The sequence below is a fragment of the Quercus suber genome, unplaced genomic scaffold, assembly GCF_002906115.3.
Source record: "Quercus suber isolate HL8 unplaced genomic scaffold, Cork oak 2.0 scaffold_633, whole genome shotgun sequence".
Taxonomy (NCBI): domain Eukaryota; kingdom Viridiplantae; phylum Streptophyta; class Magnoliopsida; order Fagales; family Fagaceae; genus Quercus; species Quercus suber.
The window spans coordinates 239,464-259,044 of record NW_027070075.1 but is presented as its reverse complement, the minus strand read 5'-3'; the positions used below and the strand labels follow the sequence as shown (position 1 = coordinate 259,044).

The 19,581-nt window shown below is 34.8% G+C and overlaps 1 protein-coding gene across 1 annotated transcript; it reads left to right on the top strand.

Moving 5' to 3' along the window:
• The first annotated feature begins 1,054 nt into the window (after positions 1 to 1,054).
• LOC112034614 (uncharacterized) lies at positions 1,055 to 16,157 on the top strand. The gene is made up of 17 exons (XM_065765493.1): positions 1,055 to 1,441; positions 2,095 to 2,216; positions 2,652 to 2,764; positions 3,457 to 3,561; positions 3,914 to 4,349; positions 4,529 to 4,669; positions 4,936 to 5,238; positions 5,497 to 5,799; positions 6,057 to 6,581; positions 6,690 to 7,454; positions 7,500 to 7,535; positions 9,143 to 9,415; positions 9,682 to 9,984; positions 10,243 to 10,545; positions 10,803 to 11,327; positions 11,436 to 12,200; positions 15,847 to 16,157. The coding sequence occupies exons 1-17, from the start codon at positions 1,291 to 1,293 to the stop codon at positions 16,027 to 16,029; spliced, it is 5,352 nt and encodes a 1,783-aa protein (XP_065621565.1). The 5' UTR covers positions 1,055 to 1,290; the 3' UTR covers positions 16,030 to 16,157.
• Positions 16,158 to 19,581: the final 3,424 nt, after the last annotated feature.

Sequence of the window (19,581 nt, the reverse complement as noted above, 5' to 3'; positions counted from 1 at the left end):
CAACTCATTTCAACCTGCATAACATTAAATATTACATCTATCTAGAAATAATTATTTTTACATCCCAAAAAGCAGTGCATACACTTCAAGTCTTCAATCCACATTCAAAATAATATAATTCAACAAAAATATAACATTCATCTAGTAATAAGTTCTTTACATTCCAAAAGAAGTGCATACACTTCAATTCAAATTCAAAATAACAAAGTTTCATAAAATAAAATAACATAATTCAACAAAAATATAATATTCTTGGAACTTGCCAAATGCTAAGTATCAATATTGAAAGAATTTGAGCAAACAGTAGATTAATTCTGACTATGACCACGATTATCATCCATAGATTTTTTGTTGATGTCTGAATTCATAACATCTTCCACAAGCTCATCCAATTTCATTTGTGTAAGTTCTATGCCACCAAAAAAAGAAGAAGAAGAAGAAGAAAAAGAAGAAGAAAAGTATTAGTAGTTCTAAGGTTTGTAAAGTTTCAATTTCTAATTATATCCCTTGTAAATTTTTGTAATTACTTGCTTTTCTTTTTAAATTTAAAATATATGTTAAATATAAAAGGTATTTAACAAATCTAAAATAAAATAAATATTTATTTGTTATATGAGTTAAACGAGTTGTGTTAAGTGGGTTATTTTGAGTTGACACAAATAAATTGGCGTGTCAAACGTGTTTATTGTGGGTTACGCGGGTTGACCCGTTTTTGACCTGTTTCTTATCGTGTTGTTTTCGGGTCAACCCGTTTATGACCCAAACCCATTAAGGCCCAACCCTAACCCTAAAAAATCCGTGTCGGATTCGTGTCGTTTTCACGGGTTGGGTCGAATATTGACACCCCCGAGATGGCACCCGAGAAGCTAATTGATTACAATAAAAACACAACCTCAACCACTTGTTACCCGGACCAGTAAAGTTATTAACAAATGTGACATCATCTGGTCAAAGAAATGCGTTGACAATATTTGTTGTGGGATCCACCTCTCATCCAATTGGCTTTTCTTAAAAAAGATGAAAAAAAACGTTGATTGACCTCGTCGCCGTCTTCATGGCGCCATGGAATCTTTATGCACAACTTCGCAACTCACTGCCTATGTTCTGCGCAGAAAGTCACTTTTGAGGTCAACTCAAGACAAAACTTGACACCAAAAGCAAAAGACCTTTTTAGTGCATCTTTACACAAGCTGCTTTTCTCATCTTCCTATGAAATCTTGTTTCATCTGTGTACTGTTGTTTACTTCTAAAGGTTGGTAGGAGGAAGTTTGGGTTTGAACTTGAACCCATATGGAGGATAATATAGTACACGTTGCGCTGGGAAAAAATGTGAAGGAGTACAAAGCAATCTTGGCGTGGGCGGTATGGGCATTAAAGAACTCTGGGGGTAAAACTATATGTGTCATTCATGTTCACCAGCCAGCAAAAATGATCCCAATGAGTAAGTTGTCAACATTTGTGCGCTTTATACAAGTGTGCACAAGTGCCTAGCAAATTAATAAAGCCAATAAATATATATTTAGCTAATAGCAATTTATGTCATGTGTATCTAAAGTTATGAACTTTGGTGATAATTCTACTTTTGATGTTGCAATTTAAAGTTATGTACTTGATAACTTACTGAAGTTAGACTTAGTTTACTAGATTTTTTTTTTTTTTTTTTTAATTCCAATCGAGTGAATTGAGAAGGGTTTGCCTCTTGATGATCACTGTTTTTAAGATTTTCCAGGTACTTGTAGCTGTTTTGGAGGGAAAACAGTGGATTAGGATTTGACAATGAATTATATTGAGGAAAAACCTGGATGAAAAATTGGCCGTAGTTTAAGGGAAATTAAATTTGGTAATTTGATTAGAAGTTCCATAAATTTTGGTCAATCTGAATAATTTGTTGATTTTGCTACAAATTTAAACTAGTAATCGGGTGTTCTTATGAAATTTGGCTGAAGAATTTAATTACTTCCAAGGTTCTACCTAGTTAGACTTTGGTAATTATTAAACATGCCTGTTTCTGGTTTGCAATTTTTATCATTTTTCAATGGTAGTTGGTACCCATAATGGAATTTATTACATAGTAACTCTATCCTTGGTTTCTAGTGGGAGCAAAATTTCCAGCAAACACAATGAAGGAACGGGAACTCAGGGCATACCGGGAACTTGAAAGGCAAAATATGCAGAAAATCCTGGATGAGTATCTGCTTATCTGTCGCCAAATGGGGGTACAAAGCCATCTCATATCTCTTTCGATGAATGTGTTATTAACTCAAGTTGTTTCTGAGTCTATTCAGCAAAAAAAAAAAGAGTTGTTTCTGAGTTTTATCAAGTAGATAAGACAGCTGAAGCTGTGTGCTTAGTATGATATTTATTTTCATTGGTTTATTTTTCTTTTTTCTTTTTATTTCGAAAGATATGATCTGAGAGCACTGGTCCACAGTTGCAAGATCCTATCACTAGGAATACACACCTGTAGTTCATTTAAAATGTTTCTACCTAATAGGATGTGTGTGTGTGTGTGCGCGCGTGCAATTAGGCTGCAGAGAGCTTCCAATAGCACGATCATTTCAAAAGTATCAGAGTTCATTGGAAATAGTTAAGTTAGCCTAAATGTGCTGAACTTTCTGATTTATTTTGGCATCTATAAATTTCTAATGCAGGTACAAGCAGAATCACAACATATTGAAATGGAGAGTATTGAGGAGGGAATTGTGGAACTCGTCTGCCAGCTTGGGATCAGGAAGCTTGTTATGGGAACAGCAGCCTACTCAAAGTACAACCACCAGACTGATTTCTGTATTTGTTTACTTTCCATGTTTTAACCATCATGTTCTTTTTTATTTCCATTTATACTTATGCAAAAATATATTGCCATTATATCCGCTTTGAAAATCCAAAAGGTGCAGTGCATTTGAATGATTCTCACTGGATGTGCCTTATCTTGGGAAATTTTTTGCGAATTCTGCATGCATGAGTGGGCACTAGGTCAGGACCATAGAGAGACTGAAGAATATGGTATCTTAGTTGCCTTCAAAACTTTTTGACCAAGAAATCAGATCAGTTAATAGATAAGAAAGGGTCTATGGTCAGGAATAAAATATATACCAGCCAATTAGTTATTCTTTTTTGTACAGACCTTGAGGTGCATTTACTAGGGGCTGTCATTGATTGGTTGTTCTCTTAACCAAGTGATTAATTATCTTTCTAATGAAAGATAATATTGTTTATAATTTGTGAAAGGTGTTTACAAGCCATTTCCTGGTTTCTAGAATTTGCAGTTTTATATAAATAAATAAATAAATATATATATATATATAATGATAATTAATTTCCTTGTTTTATGATGGTTTTTCTCAACATTTTTAGTTTAATTCAATCTCACTAATGGTCCACAGAATTGAAACTTGTATACATGCAACTATACACTGAGATTGCTTACAGTTTACCCCCTGCCTAACATTGCAGGAGAACAATGGACATCAAGTCTAAGAAAGCAAGATACGTGCGCCTACAAGCATCTAAGTCCTGTTGCATACAATTTATATGCAAGGGGCGCCTTGTCCACACCAGGTTTGCTTGATGTTTTTGTTTTTAACACTTTTTGCACTGCTGATGTGTACCAATATATTTGAAATATATTGCATGAAGATATGTACTCCCCAAATGTGAAGCTTCTTAGTGTTAATTGACTGTATGAGTAGCATTTACTAGTTACAAAATGCTTGATCGGCTACTGAAATAGGGATATTGTTGTACACTTCAAACTGCTATAAATGATTTCCTTGTTTATAGGTTCAAAATTTTTCTTATGTACATGATTTGAGTCATTATTACTACTAGTGTATGTGTGTGTGTGTGTGTAGATATATTAAATAAGCCTTGATGCCAAGATGATTACTAATGCAAGTACCACATAATATAGGGAAGGTATTTTAGATGGAGCAGATGTGGAGGCCAGACCAAATCAAAACTGTAAAACTGAACCATCAAACTATGGGAGATCACAATCTGTGGGGCAAAATATTGGTGCAGCACCTACCAGCTTAGCTCAAGTTTCATTTTGCAGTGAAAGGAATGCTAGTATTGACTATAGTGTAGGGAGTGGAACAGACATTTCTTCCCTTGATGGTACTGAAGAGTTCTCAACTCCAAGGAGCAGGTCAGTTACAGAAGGGAGTTCAGATGAATGGTTTGAATCTTCAAGGAGGTATCCTCCAAGTTTGGATTATTCAAAATGCTCTTCCAGTAGATCAGTTGGCATAGCTCGGATTTCATCTGTTAGGTCTGAGGGGAGTGAGTTAAGCACATCTCATCAGTCCATAGAGAGTCCTTATTGTTTGTCTCCTCCTAGATTACTGGTATGTGCAAAGCAAAATTATCATACGTGAGACTATATTTATGTTGAGCAGAATTTGCATGTTTATCCAAGCTCAGATTTTGGTTTTATAAGATCGTGTCACCTCTCTCTTTGGAAATAATTGTCTTAGTTGATTCAGATATGACTGGTTTCAAAACTTAAAAAATCAATTGACTCTAGCAGGATGGAAGTGTAGATGAAACTCTCTATGCTCAACTTGAAAAGGCCATGGCAGAGGCTGAACATGCGAGGCGAGAAGCATTTCAAGAGGCAGAGAGGCGTGCCAAAATGGAAAAAAGTGCAATTGAAGCTAAGCGCAGGGTAAGCCTATAGTTTTCTAGCACAACTTTGACCTTTTCCTTTGTATTGGAATTAATGATTAAAAACATATAAGAACTACAGAATGAAGTTCTTTTTCTTGTTTTTTTTTTTTAACACAATACACCCTCTACTTAACTAATAAATCACTTAACCATATTTAGGACTGGAAGATGGACATAATCTAGCTGCACTATGTATGGAATTTGCTCCGTCATAAACTTAGAAAACATCATACTTAATTAATTCTCCAAATGCATAATTTACAGGCTCAAGTATTAGAAAGCTTTTGCGCTAAGGAATCGAAACAAAGAACAGAAATTGAGGAAGCTCTAGCAAAAGAGAAAGAGGAACATGAAATGGTGAAAATTCAGCTAAACAAAGTGATGGAGGATCTCCAGGTTGCCTTGGATAAAAAATCATCACTGGAAAGCCAAATTGCAGAATCTGATGAGATGGTAGAGGAGTTGGAGCTGAGTATTGCATCTGTTGTGCAATTGTTGCAAACTTGTAAAAAAGAACGGGATGAATTTCTGGTGGAGCGTGACAATGCAATTGAAGCTAAGCACAGGGTAAGCCTATAGTTTTCTAGCACAACTTTGACCTTTTCCTTTGTATTGGAATTAATGATTAAAAACATATAAGAACTACAGAATGAAGTTCTCTCTTTTGTTTTTCTTACCACAATACACCCTCTACTTCACTAATAAATCACTTAACCATATTTAGGACTGGAAGATGGACATAATCTAGCTGCACTATGTATGGAATTTGCTCCATCATAAACTTAGAAAACATCATAATTAATTCTCCAAATGCATAATTTACAGGCTCAAGTGTTAGAAAGCTTATGCGCTAAGGAATCGAAACAAAGAACAGAAATTGAGGAAGCTCTAGCAAAAGAGAAAGAGGAACATGAAATGGTGAAAATTCAGCTAAACAAAGTGATGGAGGATCTCCAGGTTGCCTTGGATAAAAAATCATCACTGGAAAGCCAAATTGCAGAATCTGATGAGATGGTAAAGGAGTTGGAGCTGAGTATTGCATCTGTTGTGCAATTGTTGCAAACTTGTAAAAAAGAACGGGATGAATTTCTGGTGGAGCGTGACAATGCAATTGAAGCTAAGCACAGGGTAAGCCTATAGTTTTCTAGCACAACTTTGACCTTTTCCTTTGTATTGGAATTAATGATTAAAAACATATAAGAACTACAGAATGAAGTTCTCTCTTTTGTTTTTCTTAACACAATACACCCTCTACTTCACTAATAAATCACTTAACCATATTTAGGACTGGAAGATGGACATAATCTAACTGCCTATGTATGGAATTTGTTCCGTCGTAAACTTAGAAAACATCATAATTAATTCTCCAAATGCATAATTTACAGGCTCAAGTGTTAGAAAGCTTATGTGCTGAGGAATCGAAACAAAGAAAAGAAATTGAGGAAGCTCTAGCAAAAGAGAAAGAGGAACATGAAAAGGTGAAAATTCAGCTAAACAGAGTGATGGAGGATCTCCAGGTTGCCTTAGATAAAAAATCATCACTGGAAAGCCAAATTGAAGAATCTGATGAGATGGTAGAGGAGTTGGAGCTGAGTATTGCATCTGTTGTCCAATTGTTGCATACTTGTGAAAAAGAACGGGATAAATTTCTGGTGGAGCGTGACAATGCAATAAAAGAAGCTGAAGAGTTGAGAAGAAAAAAAGTTGAGTCCTCAAGCACGCAAATGCCTCAATTCTCCGAGTTCTCATACTTAGAGATTGACAAAGCAACTCAAAATTTTGATCCATTTCTGAAAATTGGAGAAGGAAGACACGGGAACACTTATAAAGGTATCTTGTGTGAAATCCAGGTGGCCATAGAAGTGCTACACCAACGTAACTTGCAAGACCCCTCAGGATTCCAAAGTGAGGTAGGACGATTAAACTGTTTTGTATATTGAATTTGGCCATTCCAATCGAATTGGACCTAAATTGATCAAAAATATGGCATCGTATCACATTACATGGTTCTATTTCAGGTTGATACATTGAATAAGTTGAGGCATCCAAATCTTGTTACACTGATCGGATACTGCCAAGAAGTTCAGGCTCTCATCTATGAGTATCCCCCAAATGGAAGCCTTGAAGATCGACTCATCTGCAAGGACAATACTCCTCCATTATCATGGCAAATTCGAATATGCATCGCCACAGAATTGTGCTCTGCCCTCATCTTTCTTCATTCCCGTAAACCATTCAGCGTATTACATGGTGATTTGACACCCGCCAAGGTTCTCCTTGATGCCAACTTTGTTAGCAAACTCTGTGACTTTGGAAGCTGTCGTCTACTATCTCATGATCAAAGTTCAAACATCACTCTGCGTTTGAAAACTGAGCCAAAGGGCACTAGTTTTGCCTATCTTGATCCGCAGTTCCATTCAACAGGAGAGCTTACTTTAGAGTCAGATGTATATTCATTTGGAATCACATTGTTACAGTTGTTGACGGGAAGGCCACCCTGGGGGATAACAAATGATGTGAAACATGCATTAGATGCAGGAAAGTTAGAAGACCTCTTGGATCCTTTGGCTGGAGATTGGCCATTCGAGCAAGCTAAACAGTTGACTCACTTGGCCTTGAGTTGTAGTGAAATGTACCGGGAGAACCGGCTAGACCTTGCATTGGATGTTTGGCCGGTACTTGAACCAATGAGGGAGGATTTGTGTGGAGACTCGTCCTCACTCCAGCTGAATACCAAACAACACTCTGAACCTCCTTCGTATTTTATCTGTCCCATCTCCCAGGTAGGTTACTGAATTTATATTTATTTTCCAATGCCTTTAATTCAGGTTGATCCTTTTAGAATAATGGTTGAGGGATGGCAAGTGAGCCAAGGATGGGGTCTTCACCCCGCCTCAAATGGTTTTGTCTCGCCCATTCCCGCCCCGCCTTGCATGATGAGGGAAATTTTCTTACCTCATCCCTGCCCTTTGGTGCTCTGCGAAACCCTGCCCAATCCATAAAACTCTACTTCTTTTTAATTTGCCCTACAACTATTACAATTTTTTTTATAAAAAATGTTTCATTAATAAAAATTTACTTAAAATTACAACTAAATTTATCCCATCAAATCAAACTAATTTTTAGCAAAAATTGAATAATATTATCCAAGTGTTTAACAAGATACAATATCACAATAAAAACAAAAATCTCATAGTATAACACATAACAAAATAGAGGCTGAGAGTCATGGTGGGTAGAATAAAATAAACTAGCATTCATATATTTGTTTAAATAGTAGGATTTTAGGTTATGAAAAATTTACAATTATAACCCTTATCAATGCAAGGCAGGGACGGGGCGAGGCAGGGTGGGTTTAAAAAGTTTAAACTCATTCCTGCTGTGCCCCATGGTGTAGGGTTAAAATCTTGCCCCATTCTCGCTCCACCACCTTTGCGAGGCTGGGAAAACCCACGCGAGATAAAGCAGGAAGGGATAGGGCAAAATTGTCATCCCTAGGTTAAATGGTTAAATTTTCCATTTTATTAACAACTTTTGGATAATTGGTAATTTATTAGACCTTATTTCAAACAAATTCCATTTCAAAATTCTTGTGTGTGTGTATGACCGCATGCTCGTATATTTCTTGTTTCGTTTTCCTAATTAAAAAAGACTCCAACATCCATAGAGAGTGCTTATTCTCACCTTGGAAAGTTTGGAATTTGGCTCTAGAAACAATCACATCTCTTGTGCTCTTAGTCACTAGAGCAGTTGCTACCCTTGTGTTCATAAAATAACCCTAGAATCTGAAAGCTCTTGAATTTGTGTGAAAACACAAAAGCTGTTTAGACCCCCAAATTAAAAATTATGGCTTGATTGATTTTACTCTAACTTAAACTAAGTGCGGAATAGAGTAAATGCAAGTGAACAAACAATATAACTACTCTAAGCCATATTCATCAAACTAATTGGTAATTTATTAGACCTTTTGGATAATTGGTAATTTATTAGACCTTATTTCAAACAAATTCCATTTCAAAATTCTTGTGTGTGTGTATGACCGCATGCTCGTATATTTCTTGTTTCGTTTTCCTAATTAAAAAAGACTCCAACATCCATAGAGAGTGCTTATTCTCACCTTGGAAAGTTTGGAATTTGGCTCTAGAAACAATCACATCTCTTGTGCTCTTAGTCACTAGAGCAGTTGCTACCCTTGTGTTCATAAAATAACCCTAGAATCTGAAAGCTCTTGAATTTGTGTGAAAACACAAAAGCTGTTTAGACCCCCAAATTAAAAATTATGGCTTGATTGATTTTACTCTAACTTAAACTAAGTGCGGAATAGAGTAAATGCAAGTGAACAAACAATATAACTACTCTAAGCCATATTCATCAAACTAATTGGTAATTTATTAGACCTTTTGGATAATTGGTAATTTATTAGACCTTATTTCAAACAAATTCCATTTCAAAATTCTTGTGTTGCGCTAAGGAATCGAAACAAAGAACAGAAATTGAGGAAGCTCTAGCAAAAGAGAAAGAGGAACATGAAATGGTGAAAATTCAGCTAAACAAAGTGATGGAGGATCTCCAGGTTGCCTTGGATAAAAAATCATCACTGGAAAGCCAAATTGCAGAATCTGATGAGATGGTAGAGGAGTTGGAGCTGAGTATTGCATCTGTTGTGCAATTGTTGCAAACTTGTAAAAAAGAACGGGATGAATTTCTGGTGGAGCGTGACAATGCAATTGAAGCTAAGCACAGGGTAAGCCTATAGTTTTCTAGCACAACTTTGACCTTTTCCTTTGTATTGGAATTAATGATTAAAAACATATAAGAACTACAGAATGAAGTTCTTTTTCTTGTTTTTTTTTTTTAACACAATACACCCTCTACTTAACTAATAAATCACTTAACCATATTTAGGACTGGAAGATGGACATAATCTAGCTGCACTATGTATGGAATTTGCTCCGTCATAAACTTAGAAAACATCATACTTAATTAATTCTCCAAATGCATAATTTACAGGCTCAAGTATTAGAAAGCTTTTGCGCTAAGGAATCGAAACAAAGAACAGAAATTGAGGAAGCTCTAGCAAAAGAGAAAGAGGAACATGAAATGGTGAAAATTCAGCTAAACAAAGTGATGGAGGATCTCCAGGTTGCCTTGGATAAAAAATCATCACTGGAAAGCCAAATTGCAGAATCTGATGAGATGGTAGAGGAGTTGGAGCTGAGTATTGCATCTGTTGTGCAATTGTTGCAAACTTGTAAAAAAGAACGGGATGAATTTCTGGTGGAGCGTGACAATGCAATTGAAGCTAAGCACAGGGTAAGCCTATAGTTTTCTAGCACAACTTTGACCTTTTCCTTTGTATTGGAATTAATGATTAAAAACATATAAGAACTACAGAATGAAGTTCTCTCTTTTGTTTTTCTTACCACAATACACCCTCTACTTCACTAATAAATCACTTAACCATATTTAGGACTGGAAGATGGACATAATCTAGCTGCACTATGTATGGAATTTGCTCCATCATAAACTTAGAAAACATCATAATTAATTCTCCAAATGCATAATTTACAGGCTCAAGTGTTAGAAAGCTTATGCGCTAAGGAATCGAAACAAAGAACAGAAATTGAGGAAGCTCTAGCAAAAGAGAAAGAGGAACATGAAATGGTGAAAATTCAGCTAAACAAAGTGATGGAGGATCTCCAGGTTGCCTTGGATAAAAAATCATCACTGGAAAGCCAAATTGCAGAATCTGATGAGATGGTAAAGGAGTTGGAGCTGAGTATTGCATCTGTTGTGCAATTGTTGCAAACTTGTAAAAAAGAACGGGATGAATTTCTGGTGGAGCGTGACAATGCAATTGAAGCTAAGCACAGGGTAAGCCTATAGTTTTCTAGCACAACTTTGACCTTTTCCTTTGTATTGGAATTAATGATTAAAAACATATAAGAACTACAGAATGAAGTTCTCTCTTTTGTTTTTCTTAACACAATACACCCTCTACTTCACTAATAAATCACTTAACCATATTTAGGACTGGAAGATGGACATAATCTAACTGCCTATGTATGGAATTTGTTCCGTCGTAAACTTAGAAAACATCATAATTAATTCTCCAAATGCATAATTTACAGGCTCAAGTGTTAGAAAGCTTATGTGCTGAGGAATCGAAACAAAGAAAAGAAATTGAGGAAGCTCTAGCAAAAGAGAAAGAGGAACATGAAAAGGTGAAAATTCAGCTAAACAGAGTGATGGAGGATCTCCAGGTTGCCTTAGATAAAAAATCATCACTGGAAAGCCAAATTGAAGAATCTGATGAGATGGTAGAGGAGTTGGAGCTGAGTATTGCATCTGTTGTCCAATTGTTGCATACTTGTGAAAAAGAACGGGATAAATTTCTGGTGGAGCGTGACAATGCAATAAAAGAAGCTGAAGAGTTGAGAAGAAAAAAAGTTGAGTCCTCAAGCACGCAAATGCCTCAATTCTCCGAGTTCTCATACTTAGAGATTGACAAAGCAACTCAAAATTTTGATCCATTTCTGAAAATTGGAGAAGGAAGACACGGGAACACTTATAAAGGTATCTTGTGTGAAATCCAGGTGGCCATAGAAGTGCTACACCAACGTAACTTGCAAGACCCCTCAGGATTCCAAAGTGAGGTAGGACGATTAAACTGTTTTGTATATTGAATTTGGCCATTCCAATCGAATTGGACCTAAATTGATCAAAAATATGGCATCGTATCACATTACATGGTTCTATTTCAGGTTGATACATTGAATAAGTTGAGGCATCCAAATCTTGTTACACTGATCGGATACTGCCAAGAAGTTCAGGCTCTCATCTATGAGTATCCCCCAAATGGAAGCCTTGAAGATCGACTCATCTGCAAGGACAATACTCCTCCATTATCATGGCAAATTCGAATATGCATCGCCACAGAATTGTGCTCTGCCCTCATCTTTCTTCATTCCCGTAAACCATTCAGCGTATTACATGGTGATTTGACACCCGCCAAGGTTCTCCTTGATGCCAACTTTGTTAGCAAACTCTGTGACTTTGGAAGCTGTCGTCTACTATCTCATGATCAAAGTTCAAACATCACTCTGCGTTTGAAAACTGAGCCAAAGGGCACTAGTTTTGCCTATCTTGATCCGCAGTTCCATTCAACAGGAGAGCTTACTTTAGAGTCAGATGTATATTCATTTGGAATCACATTGTTACAGTTGTTGACGGGAAGGCCACCCTGGGGGATAACAAATGATGTGAAACATGCATTAGATGCAGGAAAGTTAGAAGACCTCTTGGATCCTTTGGCTGGAGATTGGCCATTCGAGCAAGCTAAACAGTTGACTCACTTGGCCTTGAGTTGTAGTGAAATGTACCGGGAGAACCGGCTAGACCTTGCATTGGATGTTTGGCCGGTACTTGAACCAATGAGGGAGGATTTGTGTGGAGACTCGTCCTCACTCCAGCTGAATACCAAACAACACTCTGAACCTCCTTCGTATTTTATCTGTCCCATCTCCCAGGTAGGTTACTGAATTTATATTTATTTTCCAATGCCTTTAATTCAGGTTGATCCTTTTAGAATAATGGTTGAGGGATGGCAAGTGAGCCAAGGATGGGGTCTTCACCCCGCCTCAAATGGTTTTGTCTCGCCCATTCCCGCCCCGCCTTGCATGATGAGGGAAATTTTCTTACCTCATCCCTGCCCTTTGGTGCTCTGCGAAACCCTGCCCAATCCATAAAACTCTACTTCTTTTTAATTTGCCCTACAACTATTACAATTTTTTTTATAAAAAATGTTTCATTAATAAAAATTTACTTAAAATTACAACTAAATTTATCCCATCAAATCAAACTAATTTTTAGCAAAAATTGAATAATATTATCCAAGTGTTTAACAAGATACAATATCACAATAAAAACAAAAATCTCATAGTATAACACATAACAAAATAGAGGCTGAGAGTCATGGTGGGTAGAATAAAATAAACTAGCATTCATATATTTGTTTAAATAGTAGGATTTTAGGTTATGAAAAATTTACAATTATAACCCTTATCAATGCAAGGCAGGGACGGGGCGAGGCAGGGTGGGTTTAAAAAGTTTAAACTCATTCCTGCTGTGCCCCATGGTGTAGGGTTAAAATCTTGCCCCATTCTCGCTCCACCACCTTTGCGAGGCTGGGAAAACCCACGCGAGATAAAGCAGGAAGGGATAGGGCAAAATTGTCATCCCTAGGTTAAATGGTTAAATTTTCCATTTTATTAACAACTTTTGGATAATTGGTAATTTATTAGACCTTATTTCAAACAAATTCCATTTCAAAATTCTTGTGTGTGTGTATGACCGCATGCTCGTATATTTCTTGTTTCGTTTTCCTAATTAAAAAAGACTCCAACATCCATAGAGAGTGCTTATTCTCACCTTGGAAAGTTTGGAATTTGGCTCTAGAAACAATCACATCTCTTGTGCTCTTAGTCACTAGAGCAGTTGCTACCCTTGTGTTCATAAAATAACCCTAGAATCTGAAAGCTCTTGAATTTGTGTGAAAACACAAAAGCTGTTTAGACCCCCAAATTAAAAATTATGGCTTGATTGATTTTACTCTAACTTAAACTAAGTGCGGAATAGAGTAAATGCAAGTGAACAAACAATATAACTACTCTAAGCCATATTCATCAAACTAATTGGTAATTTATTAGACCTTTTGGATAATTGGTAATTTATTAGACCTTATTTCAAACAAATTCCATTTCAAAATTCTTGTGTGTGTGTATGACCGCATGCTCGTATATTTCTTGTTTCGTTTTCCTAATTAAAAAAGACTCCAACATCCATAGAGAGTGCTTATTCTCACCTTGGAAAGTTTGGAATTTGGCTCTAGAAACAATCACATCTCTTGTGCTCTTAGTCACTAGAGCGGTTGCTACCCTTGTGTTCATAAAATAACCCTAGAATTTGAAAGCTCTTGAATTTGTGTGAAAACACAAAAGCTGTTTAGACCCTCAAATTAAAAATTATGCCTTGATTGATTTTACTCTAACTTAAACTAAGTGCGGAATAGAGTAAATGCAAGTGAACAAACAATATAACTACTCTAAGCCATATTCATCAAACTAATTGGTAATTTATTAGACCTTTTGGATAATTGGTAATTTATTAGACCTTATTTCAAACAAATTCCATTTCAAAATTCTTGTGTGTGTGTATGACCGCATGCTCGTATATTTCTTGTTTCGTTTTCCTAATTAAAAAAGACTCCAACATCCATAGAGAGTGCTTATTCTCACCTTGGAAAGTTTGGAATTTGGCTCTAGAAACAATCACATCTCTTGTGCTCTTAGTCACTAGAGCGGTTGCTACCCTTGTGTTCATAAAATAACCCTAGAATCTGAAAGCTCTTGAATTTGTGTGAAAACACAAAAGCTGTTTAGACCCCCAAATTAAAAATTATGCCTTGATTGATTTTACTCTAACTTAAACTAAGTGCGGAATAGAATAAATGCAAGTGAACAAACAATATAACTACTCTAAGCCATATTCATCAAATATCAACGATAAAATGAAAACTAAAAGAGTAGGAAAGAAGAATGCAAACACAAGATAACATCCCGATGTGTTATCGAAGAAGAAACCGAAGAACTCGGTGAAAAACCTCTTCGCCGCCCTCCAAGCGGTAAATCAATCTACTAGAGAATAAGTTGGAGTACACAAATAATAAAAGACCCTCCAAGCCTGGTCTACCCTATGTACTTGAGCCCTCCAAACTCCTGCTACCAACTGACTTAACAAAGCCTTATCTTCTCTAACTCTCCGGATCACGCAATTCAACCTAATTGCATCCACCAAACAAATGGCTTCTTCAAATATTTCCCAGCAGCACCAAAACCTCACTTTGCAATCAGGATGGGTGTGGTAAGTGTTTGGGCTATCAACCTCTTAAGGATTTGGATATGGAGAGGTAGGAGTTGAGAAAAACTATAATGGATTATGTAAAGGATTGTGGGTATAACAATCTCTAACTCTTAAGGGTTATGGTTAGGGTTTTCTCTCTGAAAAGCGCTCCTCTCAATATGTGGGTAATGATGGTATATATAATGTGGGTAAAGACATAGCGGAGCAAATATGCCAAAATAGCAAAACAAAATATTTCGCAGGTATATCGCGAGAAGGCCTTAACCGCGAAATACTCCCGAAAACCAACTGTCATAACTCTTCACATTCCTGTCATGTGCTCACAAGCTACTCGCAAAAACTCCTTTGATCTTCAATTTTGTCTTGAGTCTTCACACTTTCTCTCACACACAACCCATACAATGAAATCCCACATAAAATATAGAGTACATAAGATTGAACAAAATTACAATCAAATTTGGCACGGAATTAAAACCAACACAAAATAGTTATAAATTACAAATTTACAAAATTCATTAAGAATCATTGAATCCACAAGGAAAAAGAGAGACTCCCAAAATATTGGTTTCCAGGCCCAAGATACCACACTCATGGAGGCTAGTACAGTGACATTCATACTATAAATCGTACACATAGGAATTACAAAATAATGGTAATAATAATAATAATAATAATAATAAAGTGAAAGTTTCTAGATAATAATTAAATTATTGATCTTGGAAACCATCAAAATCAAGAACAAAACTTGGATTGTTTGCTGGCTTTCTGGGTCTCCTTCCTCTCACACTTTTCCAAATAGTCAAATCTTAAGGGGGCATTTTGTTTATTGCGATATGCTCTTGATTTAATGCATATTACGATAATGTGATATTAAGATTTTTTATTTGTTTTATTTTTCCTAACATTACCATAATTTAAAATTACAAAATATGTAAATCATCTTAATCTCATTATTTTCTTAAACAATGTAATATTGTATTCTTTTATTGAAATTACATTAATGTAAAATTACAATAACTTAGTATTACGGTGTAATGTAACATCACGACGAACCAAACGCCCCATAAGTGTCCATATCTAATGGCAAAAGATTTTTTGAACATGTTTGTCCACGAGTAATGTAACTTTGATTTGGAATCTCTGTTTCATGTTGGAACTCTTTCTGCCACAAACCTACTTCATTGGACTAATTATTATCATCGCATAAAATGCATTCCTTTTTTTCTTATGAATGTTCTATTTACAATCTTGCAGGACGTCATGCAAGATCCTCATGTGGCAGCGGATGGTTTTACTTATGAAGAGAAGGTTTTGAGAGAATGGTTTGACGGTGGACATGACACTTCACCAATGACAAATTTGAAGCTTGAACACTGCAATCTTGTACCCAATTATGCTCTTCGTTCAGCCATTCAAGAGTGGCAACAAAAACTTTGAAATCTGTATTTTTCTTTTCCCCTTAGGTTTTCATATTTTTTATACCACCTGGTCCAACCCACAGGTGCATTAGTATTTCATTATTTTTTTAGGGACAAAAATTAATAGATCAATACATTTTTTTTTTTTCTTCTTTGTTAAATCGTAGATTCTGCTGGAGCATAATATTGCATGGATGTTGTATACTTGTATTACATATTGGTCTTGGCTTTCAGCTCGGCCAGTTCTGGTTATAGGTTCGCACCTAAAATGACTACAAAGATGACAGAGTTTTGTAACCCAAGTTGTACTGCCTAATGTTTTTAACAGAGATGTCTATGTTTCAAACCTTGTAACTATTGATTATTCAAAAAAAAAAAAAAAGAGAAGAAGACAAGCTTAAATGACACCACTTATGAGCTTTTTCGGTTGAGATGGTTGCTACTCACTCCTCTACCACTCCTATCTGTTGTGACATTCGTAGCACGATTCAAATTGCCATAATGAAGGTTTTCATGAGTGGACTAGATTGACTGCCACTCTATCTCCCGCATCTTCTTCAAGCTACTATGTAGCTTTGCTTATGTAATCTCGACACCAACTTTTTTGACGTTATTTACCAACTCTCATCCACAAGCGTGTTTTATTGATAGCCTCCAAAACTCAAGTTAGTTTCCTATGGCCCACTTTGTGCTATTGTAATTCCATACTAGTAGTTCTAGACTCTGATCTATAGGCCCCTCTATACATGGTAGAATTTCTCAAAACATAATATATTCTTTCAGTTTCAACACTCTATCTCTCTTCTTTAAAATTGGTGTCTTCCTTACAAGTTACAATCACAGAAATGTACCAAGCAGACCACCCACATCCTCCAGGTAGTCCAAATAATGTTGAGCGGTGATTGTTTCACAACGTTTGCATGGTACACAACTAAAATTGTGTTTTAAAAACACAATTTCAATTATAATTGTAAAATTGTATTTTCAAAACATGATTTCACTATTTTGCAATTATTTTTAAAATCGTATTTTGGAGTGCATACAGCAGAATATAATTCAGCATATGCAGCAATAATTAGCAAATATATATATATATATATATATATAAGCTGAAGTGTAGAGTTTAATATTATTGCGCTCCTGTTGAGCCACATTAGCACCACATCATCAATCTATTTTCAATATTTTCTCTCTTTTAATTATTTTTCTCCTTATTAATTTGCCACTTTACAATTACACTTTTTCCAACATTTACTTACTTTTACATTTTTATCTCCCCACTACTCTATATCTTGACCTTATAATTTCTCTATCCCTTCGTCTTGCTGTTATTTTGACTTTTCTTCTCCCCAGTTTTTTTACTATAAAAATTTGTTATTTTCTATTCAATCCATATTATGCTCACACACAAAGGTGACTACTCTCTCTCTCTCTCTCTCTCTCTCTCTCTCTCTCTCTCTCTATATATATATATATATATTCTTTCTTTTGGTGGATGTTTAGTTCTTTAGATTAATGAATTTTTATGTTTAACTCTACTTTAGGTTGATATGATTTGGTTATATTTTAATTTTTTATCTTTTTAATTTTATTTTCTTTGTTTGTTACATGTTATCCTATAAAATTACAGAATGATTTAATATTATTCTATTACATAGCATGACTTGGATAATTTGGTGTTTACAACTATACTTTTTTTTTTTTTAATATTCTTCTACTCATCTTCTTTTATATAATTTTGTTATTTGTCTCACATCTCTTCCAAAAAAGGTGATTGTCTCTCTCTCTCTCTCTCTCTCTCTCTCTCTCTCTCTCTCTCTCTCTCTCATTAATTCTTTCCTGCAACTTTATTTTAGATTGATGAACTTTTGTTTGTATTTTTTTTTTTTTTGTCTCTACTTTTGGATGACACACTTTGGTGGTGTGTTTTTTGAGTTATTTATCACATGTATTCTCTATGCCTCTTATAGTTTTAGTTTGAGTTAATTTTTAGATATTTTAGAAGTGAGATGATTATGTATTTGAATGTCTCTATAAATTATTTGAGTAATATCAATTGTAAATTTTTTATGAGGTTTGGTTATCATGATAATCTTCTTAAGAGAATGAGAAATTCAAATAATTAATTTTGGAACTTAAAACTTTTAGTTGTAGAAAAAAAAAGCCATAACACACTACACAAAATTTTGAATAATATAGATCACTTGAAAAAAGAATACTATTTCTATCTTTTATCTCAATAAAAAAAATAATGGAATAATATCAATCAAATGCACCTAAGTTTTTTTTTTTTTTTTTTAACTCAAAATAATAGAATGATGTATTTGTAGAGATGGAGAGATAAAAAATAATTTTAAAAATAATATCTCTAGTACGTTTTATAAAATAAATCATACATTATACTATCTTACAAAATAGTTATATATTCTGACGCATCATGTGGATCTGCGACTAATATAATATATGAATAAATATCAATAGGAGAAGGAAAGACTTGTAACACTGGCTAAGAGAAGAATGGTCAACCCGCTGCATACCTTGGACCATCAAACATTCCCCTTCTTCTTGGCTCTGAAGCAATTTAATTGGAGTACATGACTAAAAAACGTGCACTACATCGAAGTTGTCGCTTGTCATTGGAAGATGCTGGGTTGGAACTTCGGAAGTTCTATATGTATTATTCAGATAGAGTATTTCTCTTTTTTCTTTTTTTTCTTTATTTAGAACTTGGAAGATTAAGTACTAAGTGCTCTCTTTCATTCTTTTGTTTTTTTAAGTTATCTTCTTTCTATATTCATTCCTTATGGAGGAGTGAATAATTTCTCTCCCTCCATCCTCTAATTAAATTTATAGCAAAAAAAAAAAAAAAAGAGAATAATTGAATCTTATAGACATATTCAATTTTATATTCTATTGATTTGCCAACTTATGATATGAGTAACATCATTTTTACATAGATCTATTGTTGACACTCAACTTATTATGCACAAATCATAACTTCACACCATATTTTCCGTGTCAATTTTAGGTGAATTGATTGGCAGAACAAAATGAAATAAAAAAATTTAGAAACTTGTAGGAGAGAAAAAAATAAAGCGTGGAGTTTGTAAAGTTTCTTAGGGAAAATAAAAGGGTTTCAAAACATTATCTTATTCCCAAATTTTTTATGTAATTACAACTTGTTTTATATATAAAAAAATTCCCACTTGTATATCCATTATTTTATTTTATTTTATTTTCTAAAATGCCCTATAATTTTTAATCCATTGAATTTTATTTTATCCTCCTAAATCACTTATTCACCCTCTTCTACAATTGGATTATACAAGATTGTCTCAATTTTGAATACTGTTTTTTATTTAAGCCAATGAATGGACTTTTTTATTTTAATAATTCGCTAGTTATATTAAAAGCATGAAATATTTGAACTCTGTACATATTTCTTGAAAATACTAAGAGATATTAGTTGAGATATAAAACTCTTAGCAAATAAAATTCATCTTAATACCTAAAAATTGTAGTAAAAACAATCCCTAAATGTCAATGATCAAAGTCATATGGCATTCTATGT